Source organism: Pungitius pungitius, chromosome 14 (assembly GCF_949316345.1).
Source record: "Pungitius pungitius chromosome 14, fPunPun2.1, whole genome shotgun sequence".
NCBI classification, from domain to species: Eukaryota; Metazoa; Chordata; class Actinopteri; order Perciformes; family Gasterosteidae; genus Pungitius; species Pungitius pungitius.
The window spans coordinates 6,734,107-6,748,742 of NC_084913.1; the positions used below are offsets into that span (position 1 = coordinate 6,734,107).

A 14,636-nucleotide genomic window follows, 5' to 3' on the forward strand; every position below is an offset into this window, starting at 1 on the left:
GATCATTATTATCGCTTAAATGAGAAAGCTCTCTTTTTTTGATGCAAGCAGTATGTCTGTGCTCTTTGTTATGCAGAGATGCTGATTAAGTATCACAGCAAGAATAATAACACTAAAAGATCTCAGTAATTATATTAAGAGGTTTTCTTATCTGAGTTTAAAAGGGCAGTGATGCGTGTTGTGGCAGACTTCTGCTAGTTGCAAGGAGGAGAGGCAGCAGGAAGGATCCAGGAGGATGTAGTGCTTTCCTCTTGTCAGATAATCGATACTGGGACAAGCTGAAGGAGATGATGGACGAGCTGAAGCACCGGGCACACCACGTGCCAAACCATGGCTTGCTATACACTTCAAAAACTCTGTGACATCCCTGCATTGTATCCACAAATGCAGTTGAGCAGAAGATGTGGATATTCCACTCTAAAAGTCGTCTTAAGCTCCCGTGCACGAGCTCACCCCATGACGATCGGTGAGGAGCTTTATGAAATGTGAAATGTGACACATGACCAAAAGGCTGGATAGAGCTGCTGAATCCATTGATGTTGATCCAAAGTTGTTTGAATAGTTGGATTAGATGTGTTTAGTGTGGAATAAGCAGATTGTGAAACACAATTGGCTGTCAGTTCTGTAAGCAATACTTAAAATGTGGTTTCATGGAACATTATGAGCAGTGAAAATGGAAGGTCAGGCCAGGCAGCATATTGGAATACCGGGCAGGGAAACCTGGAAATAATGCATTTAAGATGTTAACAGTTCAATGAACGGAGCAGGAACGGGGAAGGGAAAGTATTTACACGGTGGTAAGCTGCGAACAACCATTCTTTTGAAATGTTAGTGTAAAAAAAAAAGGTTTCCTCAGTTCCAAAGTAACATTTTAAAGTGTCTCGGTCCGTCCCATTAACAGTCCATAATCCAAAGACCGAGCAAATGGCAGTTCTCACATTTAAACCAATTGGTAGCTTTTTCTTATATAGAACAACAATTATCAAAAATATGTATATAAAAATATAAAATATACTATATACTTTCTGTTATCCACTAATGAACTCATTGCTCTTCAATTGATGAATAAAGTACCACATTGTCAGCAGGAGTGATGCTAGGACTCTTTTATTAAATCAAAGTAAAAAACGATTCTTCTTCATTGCTTGATGACACTCAGCTGAGCCCCCACTGACAGATATCTGTTTGAGTAAATTTAGTGAATGTCACGTTGACTCTCTGGACCATGTACATGGCTGGGGGCTGTGGGGTAATTTCATAACTGTGCCTTGTGAAGACCACCAATAAAATTATGCAACTCTGCTCTTAAAAAGCGACACTGATTCTTTGCACTCGGACGCCCGGAGCGTCCCTTCTTTTGACCAAGAAAACAAAACAAAAGAAGCTTGGTTTTTATAAATAAACATCAAATGTATGCATATCTTAAAGATGTCTTCGCAGTTGAAGTTTAGCAGTGAATGGCAGCTTAACGGCAGAATCTCAGCCTACTTTGGACCACAGAGAGCCACAGCACGCACACGGCACATCCAACATGGGTACGGCAATGTTTTCAGTAGGTAGGCGTCTTGCACACTCTCTCTCTCTCTCTTTGTCTGTGTGTGCGTCTTTCTCTCTCTCTCTTCCCCCCCCCTCCTCTCTCTCCACTTCACTTTAATTCGGTCTAGTACGCGTCATCCTTACGCACTCGCCTCCACGCTTCGAGGGCATTACTTTCTACCACTATCAAAAAAAAAAAAAAACCACCACACAGGCAACAACAACAAAAAAAGAAACCCACAAACAAACGGCCGACATTAACGACGCCTACGTGACCACCTTCCCTCTGTGTGCATGATGTATTTTGCTAGGGGGGGGGGGGACTTTTTAAGAAGCGGTGGGTTTGAGCACACGCTGTCGGGATGAGCTGATGTGAGCGTTGCATCCAGTGCGCGGCGGTGATGCTCCGGTATAAAACAGCCCGCTGTATTTCGGCACAGAGGGGGACGCATCAGTTTAACCCTCGGCTCTGCCCTCCGGACTCGCCCCTTCAGTCTCCAGCCTAGATAACTTGAGGTGATGTGCGCTCCTATTGGGAGGAATCCTGCCGCACGATATTGCTGAGGATCTCTCTGTTCGTTTTTTTTGCCTTTAACTTCGATGGCTTGAGTGGCCCATTTGCACTCATGCTCGCAGCCGAGGAGGGATGTAAGGTACGGGCCATCCACCGCCCTCACATTGCACGGAGTAGCGGCGTGATTCAGGTTGCTGTCTGAGAGCCAATAAGAAGAAGAAGAAGAAGAAGAAGAAGAAAAAAAACTACTTTCGAGATGTGAATTGTCGAGATTTGCTACTCATTCCGCCGGCTCGCCTGTCCTATGCTATCGATAACGGGATCTCAAGAGGAAAAGGATTGTGGCGTAAACTACTTCTGGAGACGCTCGTCACAGACATCGCCGCTGAACTGGCCAGGGTGGATGGTTATTTCCCAAACAGTTCAAGCCTATGCCTACTGCGTCCGTTTGTTGGAATCGCCGCCTACTATCTTCGAGAACAGCGCAAGAGGAATGCTGGTCCGAGATCTAATGCCATTCACTTTAAGTTTTTGGCCTTTTTTCCTCGGTCATTGCCTTCTCTCATTGTTTTTACTCTCATGCCAGGTAAGGATCGCGTTCGTGCGCGCCCACTTATCAATTTACGCATGAGACGCTGTTGCCCTGTTCTCACGGGAGTTTCGATTTACTGTGGGATGAAAACTGTTTTCAACTAACCAATGCACCCGTTATGTTACAAACGGTATGCAAAATATCGCCTGTTGTGTGTGTTCACACCCGGATGTTGGGATCACAATGTGTACTGTCAAATACCAAGTGGCATGCACGTGTAGAGTTTTTAGTAAGGCATGAGAAATATAACTCACATACACACACACACACACACACACACACACACACACACACACACACACACACACACACACACACACACACTCAGCTTTCTTGTATTGGTAACATGGAGTGGCCAACTGGGTTTTTATGATAACACTATTCAGTTATCCCACCAGGATCCCCGCAGCAGGCATATGTTAGTGATGAGTGTGCTCACCTCTGCCCCGCGCTGCTGCCTACAGATGGTGGTGAGCTGTTGTTCACACGCATGCAGTGTTGCCAGGGTTCATGTGTAATGTGATCTGCTCGAGTTTCCAAGTCCACCCACGCACACTCCTCGGGGCAGCCTGCTGCCCACTCTGTGTTGGTGGGTGGGTTCTTACAGGGAGCGGCCTGCAGCCAGAGACGTGATACTGCTCTGCATGCGCTACACACACAGCAGCCCCGGTGACAACAGCCCCGGAGCCGGGATTACGAGAAGAATGCTGAGAGCATGTATCCACGGTGCTGCTAACTAAGAGGCGGCTGAGTGTTCAAGCATCTCCATTTGCGCGGCACTCATGAGTAATGCACCGAAGGACAATGCCTCCATCATTTCAATGTCTCTTCGATCTCTCCCCCCCTCTCTCTCTCTCTCTCCCTCTCCCCCTCACCATAAGGGAGAACTCCAGAGGTCATGCTCACGGACGGTGGCGGAGAAAGTTAGCGAAGAGTGCCAGCTGGCATGCCACTGTAGGAGATACCCTCCCCTTCCTCCTCCACCGCCTCCGCCGCCTCCCCCGCGGCTACTGGGCATCACAGGTAGGACTCCCAGCCCACACTCCCAGGTGTCTCCAAGTCTGTCCGTGTCACTCCGTGTCAGTCTGGTCTCGTGCCACAGTCTGATGTCATTCCTATAGCCGAGCGCAGATGCCAAGTCACATGGCAAGTTTTGACGTTGGGGTGTTTCCCTTTTTATTCTTTTATGTTTGAAAGAAAGCAGATTACTGCCTAGTGTGTGTCTGCCGGTGACAGAGCCAGCAGGATGTTGACAGCTGAACACAGGACTCATTTATGCCGGGTCTGACCTTGGGGAGTGCCCAGCTGCTTGTGAAATCCACGCCTACTGGGCTGCCTGGCCCAACGGTTCAGTGGCAGGGTTTCCCCCCCGAAGGACCCCTGATTAGAACACACATGAGTTCAATTAAATCAGCTTTAATTTGAAAAGAGCAGCCCGTAGTAGTTGGGCAGTTCGGTGCGTTTTTTTTTTTTATGTGTACAACAAGCGTGCATTTCTGTGTGGATCTGCTGCCAGTTGCAGCACTTTTCCCTCCGAAATGGTACATCCAATGATAAACGAGGCATACAACATATTTCACCAGCCTTCCTGCAGAAAGTTGATATGATTCAGTGTGCTTCGAGCACCTTAATGGACAGTGCGCTGAAATATGGGACGCCGTTTCTGATGATGCAGCCGTTCTGAGCTATTACTGTGATTGTTTAGAATCCCTCATCCTGCTTCCTTGATATTATGAGTAGGGAGGAGCACTAAATCATCAAAGTCTCAACAGGCAGCAGTGTAAATGTTTGAATCGATCACTTCCAATGATTTCTTTCCGTCTGGTCAATTTAAATGGACCTTATTTTCCCCTGACTCACTGCGTGAGCTATTCTGTTAATGTGGGCCACTGCATGGATGCTGTCAGGACCATCTGACTGTAAGCTAAGGTGGGGGTTTGAATGCCCAATTACAGCCAACACATGAGTGGAGTTCTGAACTCATCCACAAACAGTAATGTGTCACGATAAACATGGTAAGCAGGCCAATTTTTATTCCTTTTCAACGTAACACAGAAATGTTTGCAGAGGGTGGAGACACCATGAATAATTCATTGAAAGGAAGGGGTTTTTTTTTTCTTCACTTCTCAATTTCATCCATACAGGCGCATAATTATCTTCACATTCTTTCAGTAGCCCAATTTGCAGAACGATTAGAGCTGAGATGTAGCTTTAAACTGTAGTATATAAAATGCAATGAATATGCATAACTAACACGAAAAACTGGGACAATGTCTGACACCGAATCTGCTAAAAGTCTTTGAAAAAGGAGAGAAATTGGCACTGTTAAATAAGTCTATGTGCTGAAAATGGTTTCCGAATTCTTGTGTGCTTTATTACAATAAAGTAGATCCTTACCACTGACTGCATTCAATCCTTCAGCCGTTGACAAAACACAGGATGGAAATGGAAGTTGAGAGGAGCTTTTAAATTCATAGTGATTCATGACGTTGTGTGCTGTGCTGTAACGGTGAAAGCAAAAACTTGTTTAGCAGAAATGGGTTGTGTTGGAAAATAGTCCACACTATTACTAAAGATTATTTGTTTCTATGGTGTAAACCCTTCCTCTCATTCGTAAACAAAGTAACTGTGCAGCAGGGTTGACTTTTACAATGTATACGGCACAGTGTATTTTCTCAGGCGCTCAAACCCAGAACTAACTGGCATTCATAGAGAGATGAACGAATGGATTAATGGATAGATGGATAGATATGCACATGACTAAACTAATTAATTGCTGTTGGTATAGCATCAAATGCTGAAGAAAGATAACAAGGAAATTCTGCACTACGGATACAAAGTTGCTGATGCACACAACGTTATACAACGTTCCTGGTCTTACGCCGTACATGTGGAAAGAGCAGGAGGTTCCTGCAACAGTAATTGATGTGGACAACATTGCTGGTGTAAGGAAGGCTGATGGGACCTTAAATGATTCATTGTGTTGGGTTAGATACCCTTGAATGTTGAACCTAAGACCCACAGAACAGGCCAGGACGCTACTTCCCGATTCAGAAAAAAGGAAGAAAATCTCCTTCGTGCTGCGTCGTATAATGCTATCAGTATCGAACTAAGTACTCAAGTTTGATCTGTTTCCAAAGGGACGAACGCTGTGATTAAATTCAATACTCATTCTCTACTTCTGCATCCAAACCTCTCTCCTCTTTTCCCCCCTCTCCTTCTCCTTTCCTTTCTCAGTGGCAGCGACCGAGGTGCCCTTGCTGAGGCCATGGTGGATGGAGATGGACATTGTAGTGCTGGGAACGGTGGGCTGTGCATCAGTTGTCTTCCTGCTCTCAGCCATCATCATCTGCTACAAGGCCATCAAGAGGTTGGATGTCACTTATACCCTTTTTTCGGTTCCTGTAGTACTCCAGTTAGATCTCATATGCACGTGTCTCTGAATTATTCTTAAGTGATGAAAAATTGAAATAGGAACCGTCACAGACAGGCCGCTCCACATGTCATGTTTAATTTGACGACTGTATTATCCCTCCTGCCTTTGTGTATGAGGCAATGAGGACCCTGTCATCCCCTTGCTGGGTAACAATGAGACGGATCCACTTCACCAAGTCACCACAAAACATCCTATAAATTAATTTATCGAAGTGCATGATTACCTTAATTTTGAATGTGTCAATTGTGGATTGATGAAAGTGAACGCAAAGGGCGAACAGAGGAATCCCAAGTGGCATTTTTGCAACGGGAACTGTGTTCTCCCATTTGGCTTATTAGGCCATTAGCCTTCGAAAAAGCTGCGTGAGGTTTTAGCCTGCAGCAAAGCCCAGACCCAATTCTCTGTGTGACATCCGGTCAGCACGGTGTCACACGTGCACTCTGACGTCCACATTTGTTTGCAGACATTTAACAAACGCATCGTGCCGAGAAGCACACGTGCACCGAGAAGCATGCGGAGGAGATGACTTGTGTGCACCCATCCACATAGCCACATGGTCGTTACGTACATAGATACATCATCTTGGCGTATTTACACACTATAAAATACGGCCTAAACATTGACTCTCACACGCCCGTGTGAGAGGAGCCACAGATGAATCAGGGAGCTAATTGTGTATTTAACTTGATTTAGTATCATACCTTGTTACATTTATGGAGCCTGCATGCCTGACATACTATATTTTCAAAAGACAAATAGGCAAAGTCAAGCAGCGGAAGTAATGGGTGGTTGGCTCAGGAATTCATTACGGCAATTCTCAAGCCTGCTGTGTAGCCAAGGGGCGCCCTTTTTTAATGCAGCAGTGGTAAGAACGTGTTGTTGCAATACAAGCTCTAGCCCCAAACCCAAGTCATTATTTATGAATTAATTTGCGCAGTCATTCAGTCGCATGCCACATCTTTTATACATGCAAGTGGGTTGTGTCCCGAAGCTCTGTGGGCTCTAGACTGCAGACTTTGTGCCACGCCAAGTTGCAATGAGAATAGAGAAATAGTCAGGTCCAGCCAGACTGGCCTCATTAGACATTCATTAGCCAATAGGGGGGCCATCCAGGGGACAAAATGTGATTCCTTAACATTTATCCTGAGTAGAAGGTCGAGGAAACAACACGGCGGAAAGGACAGGAGAAATGCAAACAAAGGCAATAATTGAGAGTCTGAGTCAATAACAGTGTGAGACAGGGTTTGTCAGTGAGAATAACACAGCCAGTTATATATAGCCCTTCCAGCCCCTCAGAGCTCCGGGCTTTCCCAATGAAAATCAGCTGGCCGAGGGCCAAGGCCTGAGCACCACAGACAGCAGAGGAGCAAGCTCTGCACGGTCCCAGCCCTCCTGGCCTTCTGTTATTTTTTCATAATCTTTGTCTGCCAGTCATGTCTCAGAAGCAAAGGGGGCTGGAAAGGAAAAACACTTCCTTTTTACAATTCTGTTCAGAGTCCGCAGCACCAGGGAGGCTGGTGTGTGCGAGCGCAGAGAAGAGGATTCAGACACACGCTGCGTTTCAGTGTTGCTGTGCCATGCGAAGCAAAAAGACATGATGCTGCAGTCCAGGCTGTCAGCCATCCGAGGAGCCAAAACAAACAAAACTCCAACCAACTCACTAATGGCGCTAGAAGCTTTTCCCAATCACTCACCGCTCCGGGAGGCTTGTCCAAAGACAGACAATCCATCCCAGCTGCTCCTCTCCAAGGGCAAGTATATCCAAAATGCTCAACACCAGAGACGCAATAATGAAAGGAAAACATTTGTCAGGCAAAGTGGTTTATAATCCAGTATTTACTAGTACATAATTAATCTCTGTTTAATTTTCCAAATAGACTTTTACAGTTTGTTTTTAACGTGTTTTCATTAAACCATAGCATGTTACGCTAATTTCCAGATGGCAGGAGTAATTGTAAACAGCTCAACACATGTCCCAATTTCACCACGATCCTTTTCCCCAAACTTCAAACAGGGATGTGCGCTGTGATTGCACAGCTTTGATATGAAATATTCATCTAACCTGTGAAATGTTGTGTTGCCACCTGCCATGTGTCAACAGCATGGCATCTATTATTAAAAGAGCAGGGTAGAGGTCGGCTTGAGGCCCCAGTGCTCTGCCCTGTGTGGTGGCCCACGGCAACATGGTCAGTCTGAGAAGAGATCACGTCCCCGGGAGAAACGAACAGGGCCGAAGCACCTTCCAGCAGGCTGCACGTCGCCATTGTCGGACCTCCTTTGTAGAAAACACAGCAGATGAAACACCGATGCGTCAAAAAAATGCAAAATTGAAATAATGAGTCGGCTGCAAGCACATTGCATAACTTTAAACGGAATCAACACCAATTACTTTCTGTCGAAGAATTCCCAGACTGGCCGCTCACCCTGCCATCTGTGCCTTAGAGAAAGCTTTGGTCTATCCCAATTCCCCCAGCTGCATCAGCCAATCGTCTCCCCCGCAGCACAATGTGTTTCCACCCTGGGGCTGGTCACTTTCTATTCTGAGGTTTTCCGTGGGTCCCTCAAGGGACTCGGGGAAGCACAATATGTCCTCAAATCGCCGTCACGGATCCCTAGTGTCTTGAGAGATATAACCTTTCCCAGCTGACGCAGTCCCACAGGAAGTCTTAGTCACTGCCTGACGTCTTGTTTACAACTTTGTTCAAGAGCCACAAGCCCCCAAACAACCTCAACAACTTTGGATTGTCTGTTGTTCAACAGTTATTTATAATCGGCCTATGAACATAGAAACGCAAATCATATCAACGAGATTGTATAATATAAAGTGTACAAAGTTAAGTAAGAGTTTGTATTATCTACATACTTTTAATATATTGAATAACTTTATAACAGGGTTAGGGTTAGGGATGTGTTTAGTCTAGAGATGTGTTTGCAGCTCTGTGAGGCCTTATTAGACGCTAACTAAAGCTAACGTTAGCATGTTCCCACGCTCACTGTGGCAAGTCTACCTCTGATGCCTTCTTATCTATCGTCTTTACTCTGATGTTGAACAAGTGTCAATTTTAACAATATTGCCATGTCTGTTTAGTATGCTAACCTGCTAACATGTGCTAATCCAAATAGCACAGCGGTAATGAGTGGTAATGCCATTCATTCGTAATAAATACAAACACAATTTCAAACACATTGGATCAGCCGGTAAGATTCCTCCTCTGGGGATCATGAATGCGTTCACATTTTAATTTTAATTTCCAAAGTAGTAGACTGACAGACAGATTGGAAATTGCCATCCTCATTGCTATCATAGCTAAAGAGGAGGAGGCCTATTGACAGTGACGGTTAATCATTGAGATCCCGGTGTGATGTATTTTTCAGACGAAAGCTTTAAAGCCTGGCGAAGACTCTGACAGTGACTTTTTTGACAGATTCAATTATCTTTAACCCGGGAGGTTGAGCGGTTGACGTGGTTCAGGGGGCTGAAATGACAGCTGAAAACAGCCAAGACAGGAATGGTTTTCTAACCTGAGAGCAACAAGATGGTTGAATAACAGGTGTGTCAGAATCACATGGGCTAATGTTTAATAGAGCGACAAAATAATAAAGTAGACAAATTGAGTTGAGAGCCGAGAAATGCGTCAATTGAGCATACGCTGGAAAAATACACATAATTGTATTATATCCTCAAGTAAATGTCACAAAAACACATTTTATATAACATAAATTGAAAGACTTGACATCCGCTGTCCTTTTTTATTTTACATTCTTGGTTTATGATACACATGGGTGTAAGGACTTTAATGCAATTCAAAGTGTGAAGCACAATAATGCAATTATGAAGCTCACAATGCATTATGCATTTTCTTCTGAGGTTTGAATATAAGGGTTTATTGGAATGGCTGTAATGTTTTTTTCGTGGGAGAGAAGAGAGAAGCTAAGATGTCCCTCAAGGGTCCTCCATGGCAATGAAGGCATAGTACAGTTTTGAGTGGAACAATGACTGTACTAACTGTATTGAGATCTGTCTCCGAGTTACATAAGCCCGAGCAGGAGAGAGCAGATGAGGGGGTCGGTGCAGAAGCCACAGTACACTGGACAAATATAATAACCACAAAGGCACCAAAGGAGTGCATGAAAAGGGCTGTATTGAATGATCCTGCTCTTCACAGGCCAGTCGCAGCAAGGGGATCATGTCTTGCAGCTTTATTTTGCACTGGAACGTCCTAATAGAAAGGACACAGTGCTACAGCGCAAACCAGTGTTGAGAGGAGGTTATGTATTCAGGGTATTCCAAAGTTTATTTAACGGCCGTACACACACTCACTACTTAGATGGAAGATCGCCTGCTAGTCAGAGGAGGTCATTGCTTTATCCCTTGTGTTTCTTGGATGTATCTTTTCCCCCACTGTGACCTTTGCACATTGAGCAGCCAGAGAAATCATGTCAGCCTAAAGGTTACAAGTCTATGAGGACTAATGTAATTTAATTATGAAAATGTTTATATTCGCAGGAAACCACTACGAAAAGAAGAGAACGGGACAAGTCGTGGGGAATATGCCATGAGCATCCGTAACAAGAAGGCCATAGGTACGAACAACACTGTGGTATAGACTGTCTCCTGGTGGACACAGGAAGTGACATCACCATTCCCGTCTCTCACTGTAACCCCCAAACACAACAGTCCCTTCTCACCCAGAATGCAGCAGGGTTTTTACCCGAGGTTTTCAAATAGAAAAACCTTCCCTCTTTGCTTGGCATGTTGCCTGGACTGAAGACATCATTTAGCTCAAGAAGAGCTGCAAAAGATGGAAGGTAAAAAAATTTAAAAAAGGAAACTAAAAAGGACAGAGAGAGAGAGAGATCCAGAAACCCCCATGGTGTCGAAAGTGGCGCAGCAGGCTGAACATTATGCTTTTAGTAACAGCAAGTGTTGCTGACAGGCTGGTTGGCTGCTGGCTGGAGAGGGACCGTCTGCCAGTCTGCCGCAGATCCAGACCTCACACACTGTTGACATCTGCAATGGAACAACAAACAACACAGCAGACAGGACAAGCCCATCACACAAAATAAATAACGTGCATGCAGGTTTTACAGAGAATGCAACATTTTTTATATTCCAATCCCCACTCTGTCCGTCTTTTGTTTCCGCATTTTGGAGACAGATGCTTTGTGAGAGGCATGACGTTCCTGTCGGCTCTGAGATGTGGATTCATCTGACTATGCAATTTAAAGAAATCCATATTTAAAAAAATAAGAGGAGCAACGACATCAACATGGGACGTTCTGGTTATTTTACCATGGCAAAAATTTCACCGAAGCTCTATGTAATATACTTCAGTCATTCATTGAATTATTTGGTCAATTTATTTACTTATTTATCTACCTTTGAATTTATTTTTCTACTCAAGAGAAAAAAAACTGTCTTGTAAGTTACTCCCATCTTTACAATTTCTCAATAGCTACGTTTTCTAAGTGAATAATTTATAAATCGTATAATCCATTTGTGATGCTCCGATGCTTTAAGGCTGCTGTCAGTTTGTTGAGACACCGACGCACCGATGCAGAAAACAACGCTCCAGTTTTGGTATAAATTGTTTTGTCACTGTATGATATCGCTTTTCTCTGTTTCCCCGAGACTTCTGCTAAAAAGTGGTCTCTATTATATGCTTTGTGAATGTGTGTTTTTTTCCGAACATTACTAATGTTTTGCATCATATTCCAGTCCCTGTTTTTAATTTGCAATCTTCAGTCAAGCCCCCTTCAGCCCTTCAGCACATCACAACTCTTTTGGTTCAATCTAGCCTTGGGGTCAGTTAGATTCCTTCAGTCATGCTTTGTTTGGATTTGACAATCTTCATTTTCCTATCTGTCGAGAGGGGGGGGGGGGGGGGGGGCTTAGTCCATCGCTATAGAAACTGGGGACATGAGCCCGGGCTTGACCTTGTGTGACTGGTGAGAGACAGGAGACTTAGCCAATAGCCAGAGATCAGGTTGCACGGAGGAAAGCCTCAGCAGGGATGTGTGTGTTACTCGGTGTTTGTGGCATCCACCACATTCCCCAGTGGAAAAACACAACTGAGCTGAACTGGAGCATCACTCAACGCTGCTCTGCTTTTATACATTAAAGCTCTATGTGTCCGTGCATGAGTGCGTTTCTGGGTGTGTGTGTGTGTGTGTGTGTGAGAGAGAGAGTGTGAGTGACTGACTGTGTGTGTCTGTCTGTCTGTGAGTATGCATGCAGATGAGTGTACTCAGTGAGAGTGGGCTGTACTCTGTGGCTGTCAGTTAAGTGTATATATTGGCTAAACTGTGGAAATTTGGAAAAACACATGCTTGCATCTAGACATGAAAAGATATTAGCTAACAGTATATCCCACCATGTACCATGTGAGCGAAATGAAGGATGCATGAATGTAAATATTGATATTTAAATATCTGCCTTCTGGACTGTTAATTAATGTACAGTGTAACAGAACATATGTTTATACATAGTAAAACTTAAACAATGTGCTACCATTTAGAATTATGTCAATGTTGTCATGTTGATGGAGCAAGCCATTAATGTATATATGGCAATCTATAGTACATACACAATTTATGCATTATACCAAACAGAAAGATGTGCATAAGTTGATTTAATTGCTGAGTTTTTCAGTTGTAAATAAAACTGTACATAACAACAGACCCGCAGCCCATTGTGTTCAAAGAGGTTGCAGCACACATACTGGACCGTGTGGACAAGGTGATACAAGTGCGCCTGCTATATTGAGCAAATGCCCTTCTACGATGTGCTGTGCCGTTCATGTCGTCTTGGGCAAAGAGTTGTGCTGGCCCGGTCTCCTGCCCCCCCTCTTGCAGTGGAGGACTCGTTCTCGCTCCGTCTCACACAGCGCTTCTTTAATAGACTTTAATTATCGAGCGTATTGCTCTGCGTGGGGCTTAATGACGCAAACACGAAAGCTTAAAGGTTGCACATTGTGCTCGCTCTGGGCTCGATAAATAATCACATGACAACATCACGGATGCGTGTGAAGGATCTATGCAGCTCAAGCAAGAACAAAATGAGCGTTTAGAAGAAAGAACCTTAAAGAAGGTACTAGATTATAAAACACCTCTGTGAAAGTTTTACATTTTACCTTGTGGGCATTTCTTCTATTTTAATTTGCACATTACACATTAACTGTAGTTGATGATGTGAAACAAACAAGGATACAAACCTGTACTCGCAGGAGCACTGAAGAGGAATGTCAATGAATTATAATGTGAAGGAGGAACCATAGAGTGCTTTGCCTGCCCTGCTTGAGATGTGCCACTTGATGGTAATGCCGATGGACACTGAGCAATTTAAACATTCATGCATTGTTCAGCCAGGGCGCTGTGGATTTCACTATAATAAAAGCAATGTGACAGCACTACGGGGGGGGGGGGGACCAGGAATTGTCACCGTCTCAACAAGTTTTGTGAGACTCTTAGAAGGTAATTCCACGAGGTGGAAATTATCTTAAAATTGTTTTTCCGCACCAAAAAATAAGTGTCGCACCTTGTACGAGGCTACCTCGCTCAACCTGCCTTTTGATCAGGATACGTCACCGACGCACACACCTGGTGATGCATCCCGGTGGTGCATGCGAGCCGTGCAAAGTCCTTTCAATACTGACCTTCACAATCTTTGAGGGCCCACTCCCACCCTCTCTGCCTGAGAGGCCTTTGGTCAGCTTTAATTACCCTCACTACCTCCAGCTGCCTGCTCATCAGGTCCGCGCATCCATATGGTCCTCCAGGAGGCAGTGGGCAGGGAAAGGCATGCAGGGGCGGGGAGAGTGCTGGATACCTGTGGGAACCTGATTACATAAGCTGCTGCTAATGAGAGGGGTTCTTTCGCAAAGGGCTGCGAGTTCAAACGATCACAACGGTGGCAGTGGCTGACAGATGCAACCGCAGAGCAAGGGGACTTGATTAAACAGACACACACACACACACCTGTGCACAATACATGCGCATACACACCTGCAGCCCGGCATCACTTTAATACACACTCGCACACGCTGAGGCACACAGCAGGAGAAGGGGTTCTTTGATGAGCCAAGACGAGAGGTTGATGAGAAGGGGCACTGCAGCCTGATTCAGCGAGCGCGGGGGTCACCGGGGAGTATGTGTGTGTTTGTGTGTGTGTGTGGGTGTGTGCGCTTGCGCGTTTGTGTTCATTAGTCACACTGTGGGATATCATTGCACTTGTGACTCATTTGGCATACACCTCTCAACATAGGTCCGCTTACACATGCAGTGACTAAAAGCCCATTTGCAAATCAAATTTGGCTTATTTTCGTCCAATAAACCAATTTCTTCTTGCCAAATACTTTTATACCATCAGAACTAATTCAATTTTAAAGTACGATAATGAAATCTTGCCAGCGGTGAAGATCAAAACCAAGATTAATGTGCTGTTCGACTTTCTTGCCCGCATGTCATCCGTTATGCTCAGACGAGGGTTTCGTGGTAATGTGGTTAGACCTCACAACAATGTTTAATCCCAACAAACCGCATTAGGCCAAAGGTAATTG

General features: G+C 44.7%; 1 protein-coding gene across 2 annotated transcripts; it reads left to right on the plus strand.

The window, feature by feature from the left end:
• The first annotated feature begins 1,879 nt into the window (after window positions 1-1,879).
• prima1 (proline rich membrane anchor 1) lies at window positions 1,880-11,953 on the plus strand. 2 transcript variants are annotated; one of them, XM_037487353.2, is made up of 4 exons: window positions 1,880-2,636; window positions 3,524-3,665; window positions 5,880-6,012; window positions 10,586-11,953. In XM_037487353.2, the coding sequence occupies exons 1-4, from the start codon at window positions 2,355-2,357 to the stop codon at window positions 10,683-10,685; spliced, it is 657 nt and encodes a 218-aa protein (XP_037343250.1). In that variant the 5' UTR covers window positions 1,880-2,354; the 3' UTR covers window positions 10,686-11,953. The 2 variants fall into 2 exon arrangements, with proteins under 2 accessions (XP_037343250.1, XP_062413317.1); XM_062557333.1 differs by lacking the exon at window positions 10,586-11,953 and adding an exon at window positions 7,573-10,579.
• The last annotated feature ends 2,683 nt before the right edge of the window (window positions 11,954-14,636 follow it).

Coding starts and splice junctions, on each gene's coding strand:
- prima1 (XM_062557333.1), top strand. CDS start 2,355: ATGCTATCGATAACGGGATCTCAAGAGGAAAAGGATTGTGGCGTAAAC. Junction 2,637..3,523: donor TGTTTTTACTCTCATGCCAG/GTAAGGATCGCG, acceptor CCTCACCATAAG/GGAGAACTCCAGAGGTCATG. Junction 3,666..5,879: donor GCGGCTACTGGGCATCACAG/GTAGGACTCCCA, acceptor TTCCTTTCTCAG/TGGCAGCGACCGAGGTGCCC.